General features: G+C 40.5%; 2 protein-coding genes across 2 annotated transcripts in view; both read left to right on the forward strand.

The window, feature by feature from the left end:
- Nucleotides 1–1,381: 1,381 nt before the first annotated feature.
- Nucleotides 1,382–24,281, forward strand: part of LOC118121155 (leukocyte elastase inhibitor A) — an 81,361-nt gene continuing 58,461 nt past the window's right edge. Inside the window, 3 exon segments of the mRNA XM_047343104.1 lie at nucleotides 1,382–1,548; nucleotides 2,099–2,236; nucleotides 20,804–20,921. Of these exon segments, the coding sequence (XP_047199060.1) occupies nucleotides 1,384–1,548; nucleotides 2,099–2,236; nucleotides 20,804–20,921 (421 nt within the window). The 5' untranslated portion in view covers nucleotides 1,382–1,383.
- LOC118121154 (leukocyte elastase inhibitor A) lies at nucleotides 9,235–23,078 on the forward strand. The gene is made up of 4 exons (XM_047343105.1): nucleotides 9,235–9,355; nucleotides 9,540–9,701; nucleotides 10,252–10,610; nucleotides 22,427–23,078. Exons 1-4 carry the CDS (start codon nucleotides 9,257–9,259, stop codon nucleotides 22,464–22,466), a joined length of 660 nt encoding a protein of 219 aa, XP_047199061.1. The 5' UTR covers nucleotides 9,235–9,256; the 3' UTR covers nucleotides 22,467–23,078.

Here is a 24,281-nt window from a genome sequence, read left to right on the forward strand (position 1 = left end):
TCCAAACTTCACCATTTAGGTGAGCAAAAACGGGAGTAGTGTAAAAGTAGTCACCATTGATGCGCGCATTCAACGATTATTGTTTTCCGTAAAGTAAAGGAATAATCGCAAATCAGCAGCGCCTGAAGAACCGTTTCCACTCGACTCAGCTTTCTGAGAAGTTGCAAGCCTAGATTAGTACGGCAAGACATTAGAAATGAGTTTAGTTTGTGGCACAGAGAACACAGCATTCTGCATATTCCTCAGTGTGTTTGTCTTCTCGAACCTGATTCCATTATAAACTTTGAAAGCTTATGAGAAATTTAATATTTTCTGCATAACCTTTGGATCCCAGTGCATATGGTCCTTGGTCTGTATTATAATTCATTTTCATGGCATAGTTTGATTTAATCGTATACGCCATTTAAAGCACACTTTTATCATGGTTTATTTACTTAGGGATAAAACTATTTCTTAACTAGTTTGCTGTAACTGCGGCCGTATTGCTCACAGAGGCTGGGTCCTTTATGTCATAAGAAATTTGAAGAGAGTAAAGGCATAAAGAGAAGATTTGATGTTGGAAGATCAGAAACATATCACACATGCCCTTGTTTGTCATGAGTTACACCCATACATCAATCAAAGCATTCTGTACTTCTGTTTAGGCAAGAATCCGGCTCCATACAGGAATCTCCTTCTTCGTTGTTCACATTTGAAAGGCACCCGATTAATAGTAATATTAATAATAATAATAATAATAATAAGCTGTATTTATAGAGCACTTTTCATAACATATGTTGCAAAGTGCTTCATAAAGGCAGCATAAAAACAGGTTGTAAAACATTAACAACGTGTAAGATTCTCAGTAAAAGTGATAAAGATAAATAAATGCACTTTAGCAGGGTCATCGCACAAAGAGGTTGTGCAAACATTTCCTCAGAATTGTGTCGGTTGCGTTTTTTCCCACTGGTGCGCAGTTGTCCTATAACGGTGTTTTGTTCCCAGCAGTCAGTGACTCATCGCCCAGTCACACCCACACATATAATGTATATATACTGGTGTACGTGTTCCTCTACTGACCACTCAACCTCCAGGTTCACATTCTCTGCTTCCACGTCTTCTCATCTCTCAGGTAATTTGCGTATATAATTCTATCTGATTTTACGTGTCGGGGATTTTTCTCCATCTCCAGTCTGTTTGTTATGATTTGGCTCCATATACAGATAAAATTGAGTTTAGTTCAATCCCAACTCATCTGGTGGGTCTCGGGGGTCTTGGCACATTTTGTTCCGCAAAAAATTGTAATACAATCAAGGAGCAATCAGGTGCATTTCTGTTCAGATTTAAAAATATGTCTAAAAAGCATTTTTTGTTCATTACAGGACAACTGTACATCCCTCAGCCATGGGCATCAGCTTTTCAATCAATGCCTTTGCCTCGGAGCTGTTCCAGACTCTGAGCGATGCAAACCCATCGGGGAATATATTCTTCTCTCCGCTGAGCATCAGTTCAGCTCTGGATATGGTCTACCTGGGAGCCAGAGGAGACACAGCTGCTCAAATGGAAAAGGTACATCACACCATGTCTCTGTTCCCTGTCGATGGGAGCTCAGGCACATAGGACCAGTTGGTTATGATGGAGCAGACTGAACGGTGTTTCTAAACCATCTGTTCTTCTGACTCTAGATAAATCCCCTGACACAAGGTCAGTATGTGCTGTTCTCTGACAGCAGGATATTATTAAACAGTTAGTTCCAGTTCATTAAACCAGTTTGCTTTCGGAACAGAAGAACAAATCTTACAGTTTCTTATTTGTATCTTATTTTCGTCTCATCTATTAATGACTTCAGTGTAAAATGTGCAGATTTTAATCTGCAGTGTCTCCACTCGGGGTTTCTACACAAAAGGAAATCTCTGAACAGATTCTCGTGTGAATATGTAAATTTGCAGGTGAGAATGAGATTTGGAACCTTCTGATTCTACATTTACAAGTGGGCTGGCAGAAAACTTCCAGAAAATGTTAAGGGCAATGACTTGGAAGTGCCCCTCTCTCCCAGACCCTGGACTCCTGGTGCACATCCTAAACATTTAAATGTCATGTGTCAATCAAACTTCCACAGGCCCTGATATTCAGCTCTGGTGAAGAGTTCCACGCTGAATTCAAGAAGCTAATCGCAGCCCTCAACTCACCATCGGCATCACACATTCTGAAAACAGCCAATCGTCTGTATGGGGAGAAAACCGCAAAGTTCCTCCCTGTGAGTTTTCATTTTCCACTTATCAAAGCTGAAATTGATGCTTAAATTGATTTTTTTTTAAATTTCTTTGAAAGTATAAGATGAAATCTGCTCTCTGCAGCAATTCCTGGAAGCCACGTGTAAGTACTACCAGTCAGGCCTGAAGACTGTGGATTTCATCAGGGCCGCGGAGGCGAGCAGAGTGGAGATCAACACCTGGGTCGAGCAGCAGACAGAAAGTACGACTTTACACCTGAATTGAATGAAAAAGGGAATAAATCTTTCTACATTGTTCTGAATTGTCAGGTTTTCTATTTGTGCAGTGAAATGAGAATCTCCTGAAGCCGAGGACAGTCTCTGATGGTACGAGGCTGGTTCTGGTCAATGCCATCTACTTTAAGGGAAACTGGATGAACCGCTTTGATAAAGCAACCACCAAAGAGATGCCATTTAAAGTCAGCCAGGTAAAAAAATCGCTCATCACAATTTAGCATGTTGTGTATTGTGTGTCCTTTCATTCGTGGTTATTACATTCTATGTCCCTTAGCTCCTCAAACTAGAGTAGATAGTAATTTCACTTAAACTTACAAAGGGATTTGTTAGAAACTTTGATTTGATCCAAACGCCTCAGTTGATTGTGTTTCTGTGTGTCAGAATGAGAGCAAACCAGTCCAGATGATGTACCAGAAAATGAATCTGCACTGCAACTACGACCCTGACTGCGCTCTGCAGATCCTGGAGCTGCCGTATGAGAAGGATGAGCTCAGCATGTTCATCCTGTTGCCTAAAAAGTCCACAGACGGCTCCGACCCTCTGCTGAAGGTACACAGCATAAAATCAATTGATCAGATTGTTTTCATGTTGAGAAGCTCAGATAAAACCTGCTGCTCACTCCCCGACGAGCACCTAACAGCAGACAGACAATCTGGTGAAGGAAGTTGAACATCATGCGCTAAAAGCCAAGATATTTTTTCCTCTTTAACAGACACTGTTTTAACTAAACAATGAGGATTTAGCTAAAACGGTAAGCAACTCAGTCGATTTTTTTAGGGGGTGGAATATACAACAAGATGGAGAATATCCCTTGTACTGCACTTTTTAATGCCTACCACCAGTTGGTGTTATCGGATGTTAGCGACCACCAGCAGATGTTAGGGACATAACTTCAGTTGTGTACCTTAGCGTCATCAGATGTTTCAGCCTTTTAATCACAAGACACTTAGACTCTTCTTAGTTTTAAGATCAAATGTATTTGCTCTGTTCCAGCTGGAGAAGGAGGTGACGCTGGAGAGGCTGAAGGAATGGACCAACAAGAAAAACAATGACGACAAGTCATACGTCCACGTTCACCTGCCAAAGTTCAAGCTGGAGGAGGACTACGAGCTGAACGAGCCTCTGTCCAAGCTGGGCATGACGGACGCGTTCTGCGCGTCAAAGGCCGACCTGTCTGGCATGAACGGCAAAAGAGATCTGTTCCTGTCTAAGGTGGTACACAAGGCCGTCGTGGAGGTGAACGAGGAGGGCACGGAGGCGGCTGCGGATCGGCCACAGGAGCCGTGGTCACTAATACTTGCTGTGGGTTGAAGGAGGAACACTTCACAGCAGACCACCCCCTTCCTCTTCTACATCAGCCACAATAAAACCCAGACCATCCTCTTCCTCGGCAGGTTCCTGCGTCTCCTCAGTAGACAGTAGAACCAGGAGAGAAGATATTCAAATAAAGGCTTAATCCTTAAATGTGGTTTATTTTCTGTGTTTCATTAACTTTAATTAAGCTGGGTTTTTTTTTCTTCTGTTTTTGCACTGAAGTTATAGATGAAGCTATTAGTGTGAAGAATATCATGATTTGTGTGTTGATTTTGGAAAGACAATTTCTGAGTTTGTGTTTCACATGTGAGGAGCAGCAGGAGATCGTCCAGGTCAGACTCGTTTCACAACAATAGAGGCTCTCAATGTGAATATGGTTAAAATGGTTCTAATAATTGAGATATAAATGTGCAGTATATTTCCTGCTGTGACAGAATTACATAACATATAAACCAAAGATAAATCAAAAGAAAGAATAATGATGATGGAAAGTGAACCAGCAAAGTTTGTAATCAGAAAGTATTCATGCAGTTTATAGCAGAATTAAAAACTGAAAAGCAATAGTATAAGTGCACTAATGCCCACTTCAGAAAAGGTAAATATTAAAAATATATGTAATGCATTTGAAGATAGTTTTACCGTCCCAGCGTGGCGATAACACCGTCCCGTTTGAAATGGTTCCTTCATCCCGACAATGACGGCTCCAACAGGCGGATCCCTCTCCAGGCCGACCTATCCCGGGTTCATTGCTGTTTTCGGGGATTACAGGATAATGCCGGCGGATAAAACCAAACATCTGATGCTAACGCCCGCGAAAATGTTTGTATCATGCGCTCAACTCGCATGTTAGAAACCAAGGAATTGAGAACAGGCCAGATTGTTACTGAGCCCCGGACATTCTGCTCAGAGGTGGTGTGCAAATGCACACGGATGAAGACCATCACACGAGTGAAGGACACGTTCCTCATGAAAGACACAGCTCACCAAACCCAGCACTGACAGCTCACATGTAAACACATGCTGTGCAGTGTGCACAGATATACACACTCACTGATTCCCCGACATACTGGAGCCCCAGCCCCTCCGATGCTGCACACTGACAACAACTTCGGCAACCTCAGCAGACGAGTGTAACTGTATCAAACTTTGATCGATGTACTTTTCATTTTGGCCCAGAACAAAGCAGGACTCTTGTTTTAGTCCTCAGCAGATTGAGTTGCATTTAGTTTTGCATAAAAATTCTGAATCAGCATTGGACTCAGTCGAATTTACGTTTATCTCGCTGGTGTTGGGACCTGGTATTTGTGAACTACAGTTCGGCCTACATGTGTAGTCAAAACCTGACCCACGTGTTCTTTGTTCTGGAGACAAACCAGGCCTGAACTCAGTCTCAGGGTGCTTCAACAATCACACAGGGTGTGAAAAATTACCAGGGACCTGGTTTAACCACTATTGGTCACTCTGGGCCCCATGACCCATGAGGTCCCAACAGACCAGCCTCAATAAATCCCCCTCTCTTCTACCTCTTCCGACTCATTCTCTTCCACTCAACTCTCCAAGAGGAGAAGTGTGGCTTCTCCAGCTCCTCTCTTTCCTGCTCAACTTCAGGTGGAGGAGGGTGCAGCTCACTCACCCAGTGAGGAAACTTCCCTCACCACAAGCTCTACCAACCTTCAAGCAGGCCTGACTGGAGCAGACTGCTGAAGCCTTCCAAAGGCAGCGGCAGCGAGCCTGCCTAGACTTCAGCACCAAGAGCTGCATCGCACAACCAGAACCACAACAACAGGAGCCAGAAACCATGAGACAGCTTCACTGGACTTCAAACAGCACATCAACCTTTTTTCCCTTTTCTGGACAGAGAACAACTGAACTTAATAATTATACTAGGCTAAGCAAAGACTGTTTGTTGATTCCATGTGATGTTTATAAGTTTGATTTGTGTTGCTGTGATATTTTAGTTCATAGTTATTTAGAAAGTTAATTTTAGTTTATGTTATGCACTTCCACAGTCTTTCTTGCATGCAACTAGCTACTTTCTCTAACTACATACTCACGTACACATATTTATATAGTAAGTACACCTTTAGTAATTTGTGTTTGTACTTTGTATATTCAATAAATGTTTTCTTTCACAAATGTTGTTTCATGTATTGCATAAGGTGTGAATTTTGCCAACCTCTACACTGTCCAAGAACTCTATATCCTTCAACTTTGCTAACTATCTATATGCTAATTTTGGTTATAGTTATTCATTTAATACTTAATCAGATTTTCAAATTTGTATACATGCTTTTATGACTTAATCAATAAATTGGCTATCTTTTCCCCTTCCTTTGACGGGTGGTGCCCAGGGTAACTTTCATTAATTATAGTTATTATTGTATTAATATTTTAATATTAATATTCAATATTTTAATCGAATAACTAATTTATTGGATATAAGGCACACCATTAATGGTGTCACGTTGTGTATCAATTGCACAGCACTGTCCATGCAGACAGTCAGATCTCGTAGTTTCAGCTGCAGTTGTGCACATACCCTCAAGCGGTATTCAACACCGCCCTCTGTCTCACTCGAGAACTTTTCCTTCCTCTTTATTCTGTGTACCTGTCGCTCTGAATCTGATGCTCGTAATAGAGACATTTGTGTGCGATCATGCACCCTTCTACCATATATTGAAAAGAAGCTGAAACAAATACCTGAATCCACCCATTTATTGGATAGGCACCAAGAGACAGATGCTAACTAAGACAGACAGACGTAATGGAAAATTCCACTGATCAATGTCTTCTTTGTTTTAACTGTTTTCTGTACTTGGTGAATTTCACCTCCTGTTGACCTTTATATGTGCAACTGGGTGCTGGAGTTGTTTTCACTCCTTCTATAGAGAAAGTGATGCAAGACGGCAAACGTTTGCTGTTTATCACATTGTATAAAAACGTTCCTTTTAACGACCCGTGGATTGCACTCTGAAGCCTTGTTGCTGTCTGTTTTAACCTTCTGCCCAGAGCTAATAATTAAAACTCAAAGACAACTCCGGTCTAAGAAACTCATTATTTCACATCTCATGATAAATTCCCACTACACAGACAAACAAAGTGAAAACGCAACCTCTATGGGGTAAAAAACTGAAATTAAATTCTACTTAGGGTTTGAAAAGGCAAATAAATGCATTTAAAGTAAAAAAATCTGTTTGAAACCTTAACAGTTTCTTGTAGCCAACAAAATGTGTGAGTGTCATTGATTATGGCAGAGTGTTTTCTCTGATTTGGTCCTTACATAATCAGAGCGCTTCTAACAACAAGAGAAGTGTTTTAATTATTAACATTCAAAAATTCTTCATGAAATCATATTGTGACTCCAGGTTCCACGAGGTGTTATATAAACTATGTTCAAGGTGTGAGGGGAGACAGGAAAAGGGAGGAGGGCTTCTGAAGAGTCTGGTGGCAGTTATGTAACAGAGGTCCAAGGTTTATCATGGTTGCCAGTGGTTACACTGTGACTCTCCTTGATAGGTGAGGACGAGACATTATCTCAGTAAATCCCACAGACACACGTTTCTACGGTGGCCCTGAGAGCTCACTTGCTGCAACTCAAGAAAACACATGCAAGCGGACAAAACACAAGCAAAGTAAACGTCTTCATCAATTTGACAACACAACACATTACAGCGCTGCAATTCCGGAAACGACAGCTGAAGTGTTTCAGGGGACACCTAAAGTGATGGATATATGCCAGGTAAAAACGTCAAACATGCAAATTCAGTTCCACAATATGGACGATACATTTCCTGGAGAGAAGGAAGAATGTGAACGCTAAGTGCTGTAAATTACTCACAAACAGGGGCTTGCTTGTTAGCGCTGTTTCTTCAGTTCAACAGGAAAAAACGGCATGTCTCTAGCTCAGACCATTGAGGAGTCATGACGCTCTAAAGACAACATGATATTTGAGATCGTATACGATCCCAGTGGCTCTCAGAAGGTTAACAGTAGACATCTGCAGTAATAAAGTTTATTATTTATAACAAATAAGTTCTAAAGACAAATAAATACACTTTATCAGAGTCATTGCACAAGAGGTTGTGCAAACATTTCCCTCAGAATTGTTTGCACAAAGGGTTGTGCAAACATTTCTCAAACTTTGTGTGGTTGTGTTTCCCACTGGTGCGCAGTTGGCTATAACGGTGTTTTGTCCCAGCAGTCAGACTCATCATGATCACCCACACATATATTGTATATATACTGGTGTGCGTGTTTCTCTACTGACCACTCAACCTCAGGTTCACATTCTCTGCTTCCACGTCTTCTCATCTCTCAGGTATTTTGCATTTATAATTCTCTCTGATTTGTGTGTTGGGGATTTTCTCACGCTTTGAGAGAATGTGTGTTATAATTTGGCTCCATACAAATAAAATTGAGTTTAGTTCAATCCCAACTCATCTGGTGGGTCTCAGGGTCTTGGCACATCTTGTTCCGCAAAAATTATTTATACAATCAAGCAGCAATCGAGTCATTTCTGTTGAATTTAAAAATATGTCTAAAAGCATTTTTTGTTCATTACAGGACAACTGTACATCCTCAGCCATGGGCAACAGCGGCAACAGCAGCAACAGCCAAAAGCAAAAGTGGCTCAATCAGTATAACAGTCAGGTCAATGCAAGGTCAATCCAAAGCTCCATTGAGCATCTCCAGGCAATGTGGAGCTGTGCCGGACTCTGAGCCAAGCAAACCCATCGAGAATATATGTTCTTCTCTCCGCTGAGCATCAGTTTCAGCTCTGGCTATCGATCTACCTGGGAGCCCGAGGAGACACAGCTGCTCAAATGGCCCAGGTACATCACCATGTCTCATTCCTGTCATTCCAGGGCTCAGAGCTGTTCTGAGCAGCTGACTTGATTAGCTTCCTCACCTACAGACCCTGGACTCTGAGGTGCACATCTGAAGCATTTAAATGTCATGTGTCAATCCAAACTTCCACACAGGCCCTGTCATTCGAACTTGGTGATGATGTCCCACTTCCAAATTCCAAGAGTGTCTGAACATCAACTCTATATCGGCATCATACATTCTGAAAGCAGCCAATCGTCTGTATGGGAAAGCATAAAGTTCTCCTGTGGATTTTCATTTCCACACTTATCACAGCAGAAATTGATACTTAAATAATTTTTTTACTTCATGAAAGTATAGATGAAAATCTGCTCTCTGCAACAATTCTGGAAGACACGCGTGGTACTACCAGGCAGACCTGAAAGGCTGTGGATTTCATCAGGGCCGCGGAGGCGGCAGAGTGGAGATCAACACCTGGGTGTCAGGCAACCCAGACAGAAATCGACCTACACCTGAATTGAATGAAAAGGGGGTAATCTTTCTACATTGTTCTGAATTGTCAGGTTTTCCTGTTACATTTCAGATAAAATGAAGAATCTCCTGAAGCCGGGGACAGTCTCTGATGGTATGAAGCTGGTTCTGGTCAATGCCATCTACTTTAAGGGAAACTGGATGAACCGCTTTGATGAAGCAAACACCAAAGAGATGCCCTTTCAAGTCAACCAGGTAAAAAAGTCGCAAATCACAATTTAGCATGTTGTGTATTGTGTGTACTTTCATTTATGGTTATTACATTCTATGTCCCTTAGCTCCTCAAACTAGAGTAGATAGTAACTTAACTTAAACTTACAATGGGATTTGTTAGAAACTTGATCCAAACGACTCAGTTGATTGTGTTTCTGTGTGTCAGACTGAGAGCAAACCAGTCCAGATGATGTTCCAGAAGAAGAATCTGAACTACAACTCCATCGGTGATCTGCAGATCCTGGAGCTGCCGTATGAGAAGGATGAGCTCAGCATGTTGATCCTGTTGCCTAAACAGTCCACAGACGGCTCCGACCCTCTGCTGAAGGTACACAGAGTTAAATCAATAGATTTTTTTCACATTGAGAAGCTCAGATAAAACCTGCTGCTCACTCCCCGTCGAGCACCTAACAGCAGACAGACAAAGATGGAGACAAGCTGGGGAAGGAAGTTGAACATCTATGCACTAAAAAGCCAGATATGTTCCTCAGGAGTTGGTAGAGACCAAAATGGTAAAACTACATGTGTATAATATACCATCTCTTACAACTTACCAGCCTGTGCAATGTTATTTGTCTTTAACAGACACTGAGTTTACTAAACAACTGAAGTTTAGCTAAAACGAGGCAACTCAATCGATGACTGTTTTGTTTAGGGGGTGGAATATACAACAAGATGGAGAATATCCCTTGTACTGCACTTATTAATGCCTACCACCAGTTGGTGTTATCGGATGTTAGCGACCACCAGCAGATGTTAGGGACATAACTTCAGTTGTGTACCTTAGCGTCATCAGATGTTTCAGCCTTTTAATCACAAGACACTTAGACTCTTCTTAGTTTTTAGAGACGTGATCAAATGTATTTGCTCTGTTCCAGCTGGAGAAGGAGCTGACGCTGGAGAGGCTGAATGAATGGACCGACAGGGAAAACATGTTAGTCCACTCAGACGTCCACGTTCACCTGCCAAAGTTCAAGCTGGAGGAGGACTACGAGCTGAACAAGCCTCTGTCCAAGCTGGGCATGACGGACGTGTTCTGCGCGTCAAAGGCCGACCTGTCTGGCATGAACGGCAAAAGAGGACTCGTCCTGTCTAAGGTGGTACACAAGGCCTTCGTGGAGGTGAACGAGGAGGGCACGGAGGCGGCTGCGGCCACACCAGCCGTGGTCACTAATGGTTGCTGTATCTTCACAGCAGACCACCCCTTCCTCTTCTTCATCAGGCACAATAAAACCAAGTCCATCCTCTTCCTCGGCAGGCTCTCCTCTCCTCAGTAGACAGAACCAGGAGAGGAAGATATTCAAATAAAAGCTTAGTCCTTAAAATGTGGTCTTTATTTTCTGGGATTCGTGCTAATTAGCTGGGTTTTTTCTTCTGTTTTTGCAATGAAATTATAGATGAAGATATTAATTAATGAAGAATATTTTTGTTCCACCAATGATTCGTGTGTTGATTTTGGAAAGACAATTTCTGGAGTTTGTGTTTCTGTAAGGGTTTTGTATTTGCCGGTGTTTGGGTTCCACCTCTTTTTGAAGAGGTGTTTTCTGTTTATTAGTACATCCCTGTGTTTCTTGTTTCACACTCCGGGTTCTGTTTCCTGTTTTATTTTGTAGTCTGGGTTCTTGTGTCTCGTGTCTAGTTTTACTTCCTGTCTGTGATTGTCTGCACCTGTCCTCATGTGTTACACCTGTGTCCCATTGCCCCTGTCTTCCCTGTGTCTGTATTTAAGCCTCTGTGCTTTCCTTTGTCCTTGTCGGATTGTTGTCTATCGTCGTTGTCTAAAGTGCCGTGATGTCCTGTTCGCCTGTGTTTCTGCTCCGTGTCTACGAAGCAGTCCTGTTCACCTGTGTAAGCCTCCTGTGTTTTCTTTGTGCTTTTGTTTGTTCAGTTAACTTTTTTAAAAGATTCCTCGTTATTCTTGTTCTTTCATTAAAAATACTCTAAGTTTAAACTCTGCATCTGGGTCCATCTGCCTCACCAAATCCCCTAGCAGTTTCACATGTGAGGAAGCAGCAGGGAGATCGTCAGGTCAGACTCGTTCCTGGCAATAGAAAAGCTGTCCGATATTGAATATGGTTAAAATGGTTCTATTAAGTAAGATATAAATGTGCAGTATATTTCCTGCTGTGACAGAATGACTTGAGGGAAATAGAACAATGAGCTGAGGTCACATTATGTCCCAGCTCCAGAGACATGTAGACGTCTGTATCAAACTATGCTAAAGGGCCTCACCTCTCTCTTGTGAGCATTGTCTGGCACCAGAGAGATTATAGTATGTAAGTGTCCTCGGTAATAGATACGTTGCAGAAAGGATCCAGGAAATAAAAGAATAAAGTTACTGGAGGAATTGTGCAAGTAAAATGAGCAGTTCACTGACATTTTCAGAAACAAGGGCTGATGGAACACGTTTAAAATTACTGACAACGACCCAACATTTTTAAAATTGATTAAAAAAGTAGTAAAACTCAGATCTGCTCGATTTTCAGAGCCGCCAAAACAAAAGCACAGTCATAAAGATGTCTGACTGTCTGAGCCAAGTAGCCTGATAGCAGAAGGAATGAAAACTTTAAAAACGTTATTACTATTAATTTACAAATTGTACAGATTTACATCTTTTTAACTTTAACCCCTTTTTAATGTTGTTTATTTGTCGTTTAAATTTAACAGTTTTGACTTGTACATTTTTGACTTAAATCGATTTCTTTACATTTTTTAGATAAACTTCTATTATTTATAACATTTTCTGTACATTAGTGGTGATAAAAGTGAGTGTAAAAGTACAAAAACATATAAACATATCAAATCAGCGATAAATAAAATCAAATGACATGGAACCGCCTCGCCTGATTCCTGACACTACCTCAGTGTCACCGGGGTAGCGGTAGTGAGACCGCTCGGTGAAACCACCATGAAGAGACGGAGGGAGGACAGTGCAGATGAAGTGACCGTGGAGGTGAAGAACATCTGTTTATAAACACACTGGACATCTACCTCCTCCTCCACCTGCGTGTGGATCACGTCAAACCGACCCTGCTCCTCTTCCTCGGGGATATTTGCTTTCATTATTATTATTATTATTATTACCTAGTAATAGTACTTGTAGTAGTAGTACTTGTAGTAGTAATGTGTGTAGTATACTGTTAAGTACCAAACCTCCCCTGTACCTGCCAGTTTTATTCTTATTATTATACACCTAGATACAGCTCAGTTAATGTAGTGTGATACATATAAATGTTGACTAACCTCAGTCAGGTTTTCATGTTGAACTTTTCGTCCATCCCTTATGATGGTTTGCAGATTCAGTGACTTCTTTTAAATCACATTTTGACACGTGATGTCATCTCTTTATTCTTACATATTACAATTATTATTTTTTGCTCTTGTGCAATGTTGTCTCCTTTTTATTGATTTTTCTTATTTGTATTTGTTGTTTTGGCTTTTACGTGATATCTTCTTATTGCACATTTTATATAAATATAATGATTTATAACTTTGTCATTATTTTGATATACAAAGTCATTGTTTTGAGAAATGGTTTTGAACTAGCAATTATTTATTTCAGAATTTAACTCATTATTGGTTTTGTAACAAGTCATTATTTGGAGATACTACATCATTATATTTGATTGACAATCATTTCTTATGATTCCATGGAAATCAAGATGAAGCAACACCTCTGACACACCCACATGTTCGTGGAAAAACAACCATAGAAAATCCTCCCGTTGTCATAGATGTTCTGTCACAGAAGGGTGGGGGGTGGAGTGTGCTCTCCTACTAAGCTCTCCATATTGTACCAGAACAGAGCACGCCACAATACATTTTGAATGATAAACATATATATTTGTTTTGGATGGTTTTGGAGTTGACTGAAGCTGCTGGCTGTCTCTGTGTGTCCACGCTGTGGGTTTCTCAGGAGGTGCTGAAGGTGATCGCACCATGGATGGCATCGTCACGGACTGAACACCACCGTGCTCCCACAGTTTTTCCTTCTCAGGCAAAGTTGATGCCACACAAACATGCAAACAACTGTATGAATCTGTGAGTGTTGGCTGACGAGACTGAAATATAAACCTCAAGAATGTCCCTTCTAGAGTTTTCTCCACAATGCATCTTTTGTCCTCCGTGCGTCACACAGATGATGGAGGTCCATCTGAGCAGACCAAGCTGTCCAAGGCCTGTAGCCAAAGCATCTGCGGTGGTGGGACAGCAGGTGAGGAAAAGAGCAATACAATCATAAATGTATTATTTCCTATGTCTGTTTGATTTTCTAACTGAGAAATCATCTAAACAGTCATGAAAAATCTGAATTTCAACATCACCGGATATAAGATGACCAAAGAAGAGTCTTTGGATCCCTGTGAAGAAGGTCTGGAACCCCAGTCTTCGGTCCTCTCGTCTCTTAAATGTCAGAGGCAGAAGAAGATTTTTCTCCCGGGTGGCCAATCACGAAGACTTCTCGGGTCAGGCGATCTTTCAAGGGATCCTGTTCGTGGCGCCAAGTTGTCGTGGAAATTGATCTTATTGTATTATTTTTTCAGGCAAATTAATTGGCTTTTTGAGGCTTTAACATGCTCAAATCGTTGCAAAGTTTGCAGAAAATTAGAAAGTGGTGAAAATGTCGTATTCTGGAGTAATTTTAAATGGGCGTGGCAAATGGCTCAGCAGTGCCCCCTGGAACGCATTCACATTGACCCGATCTTCATAGAAATCGATACACAGGTGTCGTATCATGACCAGACAAACAAAAGAGTCTGAGGTGCAATTTGAAAAAAGCTTAACAGGAAGCGCCATCTAGCATTTAGTGGCCATTTTCACATTTTCACATTTTACTTTGTGAACTTGTCCCAGGGCTTTCATCAGATCAACTTCAAATTGAGATGAGTGTCATCACAACAAGATGGAGATAAAAACTACCTCAAAGATCGATTTTCGTCTGCGGTGTGACCGTGGAGTGGCGTCAAAGTTTGATTACACGCCATCAAAACACGATGTTCTGTATCGCGGACATACATGGACCATGAATCCTTTGATGCTGAGCCGTCAACAAACAACTCCACACTCCTGCAGTGTCAGTGGTAATAGATCAAAGGAATCTTTGATGTCTTGTTATTATTATTATTACTAGTAATAGTGCTGGTACTTGTAGTTGTAGTAGCGTGTGTAGTAGTATGTATTAAATATTACCCAACCTCCCTGTACCTGCAGTTTATTCTTATTATTATACACCTAGATACAGCTCAGTTAATGTAGTGTGATACATATAAATGTTGACTAACCTCAGTCAGGTTTTCATGTTAAACTTTTCGTCCATCCCATATGATGGTTTGCAGATTCAGTGACTTCTTTTTAAATCACATTTTGGCATGTGATGTCATCTTTTGCTCTTGTGCAATGTTGTCTCACTTTTTATTGATTCTTCTTATTTGTATTTGTTGTTATAGCTTTACGTGATGATATCTTCTTATGCACATTGTATATAAAAATATAATGATTTCATAACTTTGTCATTATTTTAATATACAAAGTCATCATTTGAGAAATGGTTTTGAACTAGTAAATTATTTATTTAAGAAATTAACTCATTATTGGTTTGTAACAAGTCATTATTGGAGATACTACATCATTATATTTGATTAGTAAATCATTTCTTATCAGTTCATGGGAAATCAAGATGAAGCAACACCTCTGACACACCCACATGTGTTCATTGGAAAAAGCGTTCTTAAGACTGATACAGGTATTACCAGTTTACAGACATAAGACAATTCAAAGCGCTTACAAATGCATGGAGTGTATTCAGGGGCAAGCTAGACATGTTTGATCTTGAAAGAATATAATGCACAAACATCATGTTATGATTCAGAAAGTATGTTTCCATCCATCTGCTCTTATGTGTTTTCAGTTGCTGCATCAAACATTATTTGTTCAGAGCAAATAGTAAAAATATCACAGTAGGTTTTAGACTTAAACTTTGTTTTAGACTTGTGTAGCGATAACAAATGCAACGAATTGCAATGGAAACAACCTTGGGGAGAATCGATCATGATTTCATAAAGCATATGATTTCCACTACGCATTGAAACAAAACATCAAATATATACAAATGAGGAAACTAATGTTCTCGAATAAAAGTTGTTGAACATGTTTGGCAGAGTTAATCCATATTGTGTATTATTATTATTATTACTAGTAATAGTAATAGTAATAGTAGTTGTAGTAGTAGTTGTGGTAGTAGTAGTAGTAGTATACTGTTAAATGTACCAAACCTCCCCTGTACCTGCCAGTTTATTCTTATTATTATACACCTAGATACAGCTCAGTTAATGTAGTGTGATACATATAAATGTTTACTAACCTCAGTCAGGTTTTCATGTTGAACTTTTCGTCCATCCCATATGATGGTTTGCAGATTCAGTGACTTCTTTTAAATCACATTTTGACATGTGATGTCATCTCTTCTATTCTTACATATTTACTTTAGTATTTTATTTGCTCTTGTGCAATGTTGTCTCCTTTTTATTGATTCTTCTTATTTGTATTTTGTTGTTTTGGCTTTTACGTGATGATATCTTCTTATTGCACATTGTATATCAAATATAATGATTTCATAACACTTTGTGTTATTTTGATATACAAAGTCATTGTTTTGAGAAATGGTTTTGAACTAGCAATTATTTATTTAAGAAATTAACTCATTATTGGTTTGTAATAGTCATTATTTGGAGATACTACATCATTATCTTCCGGGTGTTAAATCATTTCTTATCAGTTCCATGGGGAAATCAGATAGAAGCAACACCTCAGCCACCCACATGTGTTCATTTTGGAAAAGCAGTGTTCAAGCCATGAGAAAAAATCCTCACGTTGTCCTCAGATGTTCTGTCACTTGGAAGGTGGGAAATTGGAGGTGTGCTCCCTGCCTCCGGCTCTCCATGTGTGCACCAGAACAGAGCCCGCCACAGAATACATTTTGAATGATAAACATATATATTTGTTTTGGATGGTTTTGAGTTGACCTGAAGCTGCTGGCTGTCTCTGTGTCCCACTCATGGGTTTCTCAGGAGGTGCTGAAGGTGATGCGCACCATGGATGGCCGCATCGTCACGGACTGAACACCACCGTGCCCACAGTTTCCTTCTCAGGCAAAGTTGATGCCACACAAACATGCAAACAACTGTATGAATCTGTGAGTGTTAGCGGCCGAGACTGAAATATAAACCTCCAAAGTGTCCCTTCTAGAGTTTTCTCCCACAATGCATCTTTGTCCTCCATTATCCCCACAGATGATGGAGTCCATCTGAAGCAGAGACCAAGCTGTCAAGGCCTGTATAGCCAAAGCATCTGCGGTGGTGGGACAACTGGGTGAGAAGGCCAATACAATCATAAATGTGTTATTTCCTATGTCTGTTTGATTTTCTAGCAATCATCTAAGAAACAGTCATAGAAAAATCTGAATTTCAACATCCCACCGGATATAAGATGACCAAAAAGAAGGTCTTTGGATCCCTGTGAAGAAGGTCTGGAACCCAGTCACTTCGGTCCTCTCGTCTCTTAAATGTCAAGAGGTAAGAGGAAGAAGATTTTTTTCTCCCAGGTAGCCAACCACCGAGAAGACTTCTCGGGTCAGGCAGTGCCAAAGGGATCCCTGTTCGTGACGCCAGGATTTGTCGTAAATTGATCTTGTTATTTATTATTTTTTCAGGCAAATGATTGGCTTTTTGAGGCTTCATGCTCAAATCATTACCAAAGTTTGCAGAAAATTAGAAAGTGGTGAAAATACACGTATTCTGGGTAATTTTAAATGGCCGTGGCAAAGATGGCTCAACAGTGCCCCCTGGAACGCATTCACATTGACCGATCTTCATAGAAATCGATACACAGGTGTATCATGACCAGACAAACAAAAAGTCTGAGGTGCAATTTGAAAAAAGCAACAGGAAGCCGCCATTTAGCATTTAGTGGCCATTTTTCACATTTTTCACATTTTTACTTTTGTGAACTTGTCCCAGGGCTTTCATCAGATCAACTTCAGAATTGAGATGAGTGTCATCACAACAAGATGGAATAAAAACTACCTCAAAGATCGATTTTTCGTCACACGGTGTGACCGTGGGTGGCGTCAAAGTTTGATTACACGCCATCAAAACACGTGTCTGTATCTCGGACATACATGGACCATGAATCCTTTGATGAGCCGTCAACAAACAACTCCACTCCTGCAGTGTCAGTGTCAGTGGTAATAGATCAAAGTCTTTGATGTCTTGTTGTCATATTATTACTAGTAATAGTACTGTTACTTGTAGTAGTAGTTGTAGTAGTAGTAGTATGCTGTTAAATGTACCCCAACCTCCCTGTACCTGCCAGTTTATTCTTATTATTATACACCTAGATACAGCTCAGTTAATGTAGTGTGATACATATAAATGTTGACTAACCTCAGTCAGGTTTTCATGTTAAACTTTTCACGTCCATCCCTTATGATGGTTTGCAGATTCAGTGACTTCTTTTAAATCACATTTTGACATGTGATGTCATCTTTTGCTCTTGTGCAATGTTGTCTCCTTTTTATTGATTCTTCTTATTTGTATTTGTTATGGCTTTTACGTGATGATATCTTCTTATTGCACATTGTATATAAAAATATAATGATTTCATAACTTACTTTGTGTTTATTTTTTAATATACCAAAGTCATCATTTCTGAGAAATGGTTTTGAACTAGTAATTATTTATTTAAGGGAGACAATAGTGTTGTGGTTTGTAACAGTCATTATTTAGGAATGCTACATCATTATATTTGATTAGTAAATCATTTCTTATCAGTTCCATAGAAATCAAGATGAAGCAACACCTAAGGCACACCCACATGTGTTCATTGGAAAAACAGCCATGGTGAAATCCTCCCATTGACTCCTCAGATGTTCTGTCACGGGAAGGGTGGGAGTAGGTGGCCTTTCTCCTGCCTCCGGCTCTCCATGTGTGCACCAGAACAGGACACTTACAAATACATTTTTGAATGATAAACATATATATTTGTTTTGGATGGTTTGGAGTTGACCTGAAGCTGCTGGCTGTCTGTGTGTCCCGCTGTGGGTTTCTCAGGAGGTGCTGAAGGTGATGCACCATGGATGACCATGCGTCCACGGACTGAACACCACACGTGCCCACAGTTTCCTTCTCAGGCATGCCACGGTGTGACGCATTGGCATGTGTCAATGTTTGATTAAACGCCATCAAAACATGAGTTCTATATCTCGGACATACATGGTCCAATCGAGTCGAAAACTGAACATGTAAGACGAGTCGGCCTGATGACATCTACACGAAATCATGACTTAAAATCACAGCGCCAAAGGGCGCCAAGCAAGTTGTCATGAGTTACACCCATACAACAATCAAAGCAGTCTGTACTTCTGTTTTGAAAACGTAATCCAGCTCCCATACAGAATCTCCTGCTTAGATTTGTTCACGGTAGACGATAAATAGTGATATTAATAATAATAATAATAATAATCTGTATTTATAGGCACTTTTTCATAACATATGTTGCAAGGGTATTCCACAAAGGAAACAACATAAAGCAAGGTTGTAAAACATCAACAACGTGTATAAATACAAGTTCGTGTAAGATTCTCAGTAAAAGTGATAAAGATAAATAAACACACTTCATCAGAGTCATACGCACAAAGAGGTTGTGCAAACATTTCCTCAGAATTGTGTCGGTTGTGTTTTCCCACTGGTGCGCAGTTGGCCTATAACGGTGTTTTGTTCCCAGCAGTCGTGGTGACTCATCGCCAGTCACACCCACACATATACTGTATATATACTGGTGTCATTGTTCCTCTGGCCACTCAACCTCCAGGTTCACATTCTCTGCTTCCACGTCTTCTCATCTCTCAAGGTATTTTGCGTTTATGAAATTCTATCTGATTTGACGTGTTTGTTGTGGTTTTCTCACCTTTAGAAAGTGTGTGTTATAATTTGGTGACATATACAAATAAAATTGAGTTTAGTTCGAATCCCTTGTAATCTGGTGGGTCTCGGGAATCTTAGCACATTTGTTCCATAAAAATTGTAATACAATCAAGCAGCAATCAGGTGCATTTCTGTTCAGATTTAAAAATATATATGTCTAAAAGCATTTTTGTTCCATTGCGGGGACAACTGTACATCCTCAGCCATGGGCAACAACGGCAGCAGCGACAGCATCGACAGCAGCAGCATCGACAACAGCAGCATCGACAACGGCATCGACAACAGCAGCAGCGACAACAGCATCGACTACAGTGACAACACCAGCCCGGAGACAACTTGTGACTCAATCAACATCTCATTACGGGAAGATCGGTCAAGCTCTGATCCCAAGCTCAGTCCAAAGATCAGTCCAAAGCTCAGTCAAGGTCAGTCCAAAGCTCAGTCAAGCTCAGTCCAAGGTCAGTCCAAGGTCAAGCAAAGCTCAATCCAAGCTCAATCAACATCTCAGGCAGTGTGCAGCTGTACCGGACTCTGGTCCATACAAACCATCGGGGAATATGTTCTTCTCTCCCGCTGAGCATCAGTTCAGCTCTGGCTATAGTCTGCCTGGGAGCCCGAGGAGACACAGCTTGCTCAAATGGAAAGGGTACATCACACCATGTCTCCTGTTACCTGTCATTCAGAGACTCAGAGAGTCAGAGCTGGCAGGACCAGTTGGTTATGATGGAGCAGACTGAACGGTGTTTTTCCTAAACCATCTGTTCTTCTGACTCTAGATAAATCTGACACAAGGTCAGTATGTGCTGTTCTCTGACAGCAGGACATTGAACTGACAGTTGAGTTCAGTTCATTAAATAGTTTGCTTTGAACAGAAGAACAAATCTTACAGTTTCTTATTTGTATCTTATTTTTCGTCTCATCTATTAATGACTTCAGTGTAAAAATGTACGAATTTTAATCTGCAGTGTCTACTCGGAGTTTCTACACAGAAATCTCTATAAACAGATTCTGCGTGTGAATATATAAATTTGCAGGTGAGGAATGAGATTTTGGCGCCTTCTGATTTCTACATTTTACAAGTGGGCACAGCAGGAAAACTTCCAGAAAATGTTATTGGACCAAACTTGGAGATTAGCTTCCTCACCTACAGACCCTGGACTCTGAGGTGCACATCTGAAAGCATTTAAATGTCATGTGTCAATCCAAACTCCACACACAGGCCCTGTCATTCAAACCTGGTGATGATGTCACCAGTGCAAGAAGATAATCGACCCTCAACTCTATCGGCATCCTTACATTCCCTGAAAACAGCCAATCGTCTGTATGGGGAGAAAACCGCAAAGTTCCTCCCTGTGAGTTTTCATTTTCCACTTATCACAGCAGAAATTGATACTTAAATAGATTTTTTTTTTTTACTTCCTTGAAAGTATAAGATGAAATCTGCTCTCTGCAGCAATTCCTGGAAGCCACATGTGAGTACTACCAGTCCGACCTGAAGACTGTGGATTTCATCAGGGCCGCGGAGGCGAGCAGAGTGGAGATCAACACCTGGGTCGAGCAGCAGACAGAAAGTACGACTTTACACCTGAATTGAATGAAAAGGGGAATAAATCTTTCTACATTGTTCTGAATTGTCAGGTTTTCTGTTACATTTCAGATAAAATAAAAAAGATCTCTGAAGCGAGGACAGTCTCTGATGGTACGAGGCTGGTTCTGGTCAATGCCATCTACTTTAAGGGAAACTGGATGAACCGCTTTGATGAAGCAAACACCAAAGAGATGCCCTTTCAAGTCAACCAGGTAAAAAAGTCGCAAATCACAATTTAGCATGTTGTGTATTGTGTGTACTTTCATTTATGGTTATTACATTCTATGTCCCTTAGCTCCTCAAACTAGAGTAGATAGTAACTTAACTTAAACTTACAATGGGATTTGTTAGAAACTTGATCCAAACGACTCAGTTGATTGTGTTTCTGTGTGTCAGACTGAGAGCAAACCAGTCCAGATGATGTTCCAGAAGAAGAATCTGAACTACAACTCCATCGGTGATCTGCAGATCACAGGGCTGCCGTATGAAAGGATGAGCTCAGCATGTTGATCCTGTTGCCTAAACAGTCCACAGACGGCTCCGACCCTCTGCTGAAGGTACACAGAGTTAAATCAATAGATTTTTTTCACATTGAGAAGCTCAGATAAAACCTGCTGCTCACTCCCCGTCGAGCACCTAACAGCAGACAGACAAAGATGGAGACAAGCTGGGGAAGGAAGTTGAACATCTATGCACTAAAAAGCCAGATATGTTCCTCAGGAGTTGGTAGAGACCAAAATGGTAAAACTACTACATGTGTATAATATGCATCTTACAACTTACCAGCCTGTGCAATGTTATTTGTCTTTAACAGACACTGAGTTTACTAAACAACTGAAGTTTAGCTAAAACGAGGCAACAGCAACTCAATCGATGACTGTTTGTTTAGGGGGTGGAATATACAACAAGATGGAGAATATCCCTTGTACTGCACTTATTAATGTCTACCACCAGTTGGTGTTATCGGATGTTAGCGACCACCAGCAGATGTTAGGGACATAACTTCAGTTGTGTACCTTAGCGTCATCAGATGTTTCAGCCTTTTAATCACAAGACACTTAGACTCTTCTTAGTTTTTAGAGACGTGATCAAATGTATTTGCTCTGTTCCAGCTGGAGGAAGGGCCCAGCTGGAGAGGCTGAGAATGGATGGAGGCAGGGAAAACATGGACGATCAGTCAGAGATCCTCGTTCACCTGCCAAAGTTCAAGCTGGAGGAGGACTACGAGCTGAACAAGCCTCTGTCCAAGCTGGGCATGACGGACGTGTTCTGCGCGTCAAAGGCCGACCTGTCTGGCATGAACGGCGGAAGAGATCTCGTCCTGTCTAAGGTGGTACACAAGGCCTTCGTGGAGGTGAACGAGGAGGGCACGGAGGCGGCTGCGGCCACAGCAGCCGAGGTCATTGTGAAGTGTTCTGGGTCGGAGAAGGAGGAACACTTCACAGCAGACCACCCCTTCCTCTTCTTCATCAGGCACAATAAAACCAAGTCCATCCTCTTCCTCGGCAGGCTCTCCTCTCCTCAGTAGACAGAACCAGGAGAGGAAGATATTCAAATAAAGGCTTAATCCTTTAAATCTGGTCTTTATTTTCTGGGATTCATGCTAATTAGCTGGGTTTTTTCTTCTGTTTTTGCAATGAAATTATAGATGAAGATAATAATTAATGACGAATATTTTTGATCCAACAATGATTTGTATGTTGATTTTGGAAAAACAATTTCTGGAGTTTGTGTTTCACATGTGAGGAAGCAGCAGGAGATCGTCCGGGTCAGACTCGTTCACAACAATAGAAGCTGTCCGATATTGAATATGGTTAAAATGATTCTATTAAGTAAGATATAAATGTGCAGTATATTTCCTGCTGTGACAGAATTGCGTAACATATAAACCAAAGATAAACCAAAGAAAGAATAATGATGATGAAGAAGTGAACCAGCAAAGTTTGTAATCAGAAAGTATTCATGCAGTTTATAGCAGAATTAAAAACTGAAAAGCAATAGTATAAATTGCACTAATGCCCACTTCAGAAAAAGGTGGCCCAAATGTTTCTGTGCTGTTTGTTATTCACCACTGTGTCACTCTCCATTGTTTTATGACCTGAAAATACAAATTAAAACAAAGAAGAAGACAAAACAGTCACATGACTTCTGATTTCCTAACTGTGTCAACTCCCCTTCCAATAGATTGAACTTCTCCAATTGCTCATATAGAGGAAATGGAAGAAGTAGATAAACTGGCTTAACAAGCTCTTATGAAAGGAAATAAATACAACTGCATAAAACAAATCAAAAGGCATCAAATAGAAAAAATGCCGACAGAGAATGGGGTCAGCACCAGGTCACATAGATATTAAAACACACTTTGTATTTCTTATACAGTTAGAGTGGTGACTCTATATCTACACTCACTGTTCCTAAGTATGTTAAATATGTGGGAGCACAGGTTCAGGTGACCGGCTCATTTAAGGAAGCTGTGATTGACACTGCAGATTATTTTGAACACACCTCTAGATCCTGCTCGTCAGGATTTGTTATTCAAAACAAAATCATTTCACTTGAGGGAAATAGAACAATGAGCTGAGGTCACATTATGTCCCAGCTCCAGAGACATGTAGACGTCTGTATCAAACTATGCTAAAGGGCCTCACCTCTCTCTTGTGAGCATTGTCTGGCACCAGAGAGATTATAGTATGTAAGTGTCCTCGGTAATAGATACGTTGCAGAAAGGATCCAGGAAATAAAAGAATAAAGTTACTGGAGGGGTGTGCAAGTAAAATGAGCAGTTCACCGACATTTTTCAAGAAACAGGGCTGATGGAACATGTTTAAAATTACTGACAAAGAACCAACATTTTTTAAAATTGAATTAAAAGTAGTAAAACTCAAAGATCTGCTCGACTTCAAACTGCCAAAACAAAAAGCACAGTCATAAAAGATGTCTGACTGTCTGAGCCAAGTAGCCTGATAGCAGAAGGAATGAAAACTTTAAAAAACGTTATTACTATTAATTTACAAATTGTACAGATTGTACAGATTCATCCTTTTTAACTTTAACCCCTTTTTAATGTTGTTTATTTGTCTCGTTTTAAATTTAACAGTTTTGACTTGTACATTTTTGACTTTAAATCGATTTCTTTACATTTTTTTTAGATAAACTTCATGTTATAACATTTTCCTGGCATTAGTGGTGATAAAAGTACAGTGTAAAGTACAAAAACATATAAACATATCAAATCGAAATAAATAAAATGAAATGACATAGAATCAGCTCGCCTGATTCCCACAACCCCTACCCTCAGTGTCCCCGGGGGTGGCAGTAGTGGACCGCTCGGGAATTTGAAACC

Source organism: Hippoglossus stenolepis, chromosome 14 (assembly GCF_022539355.2).
Source record: "Hippoglossus stenolepis isolate QCI-W04-F060 chromosome 14, HSTE1.2, whole genome shotgun sequence".
NCBI classification, from domain to species: Eukaryota; Metazoa; Chordata; class Actinopteri; order Pleuronectiformes; family Pleuronectidae; genus Hippoglossus; species Hippoglossus stenolepis.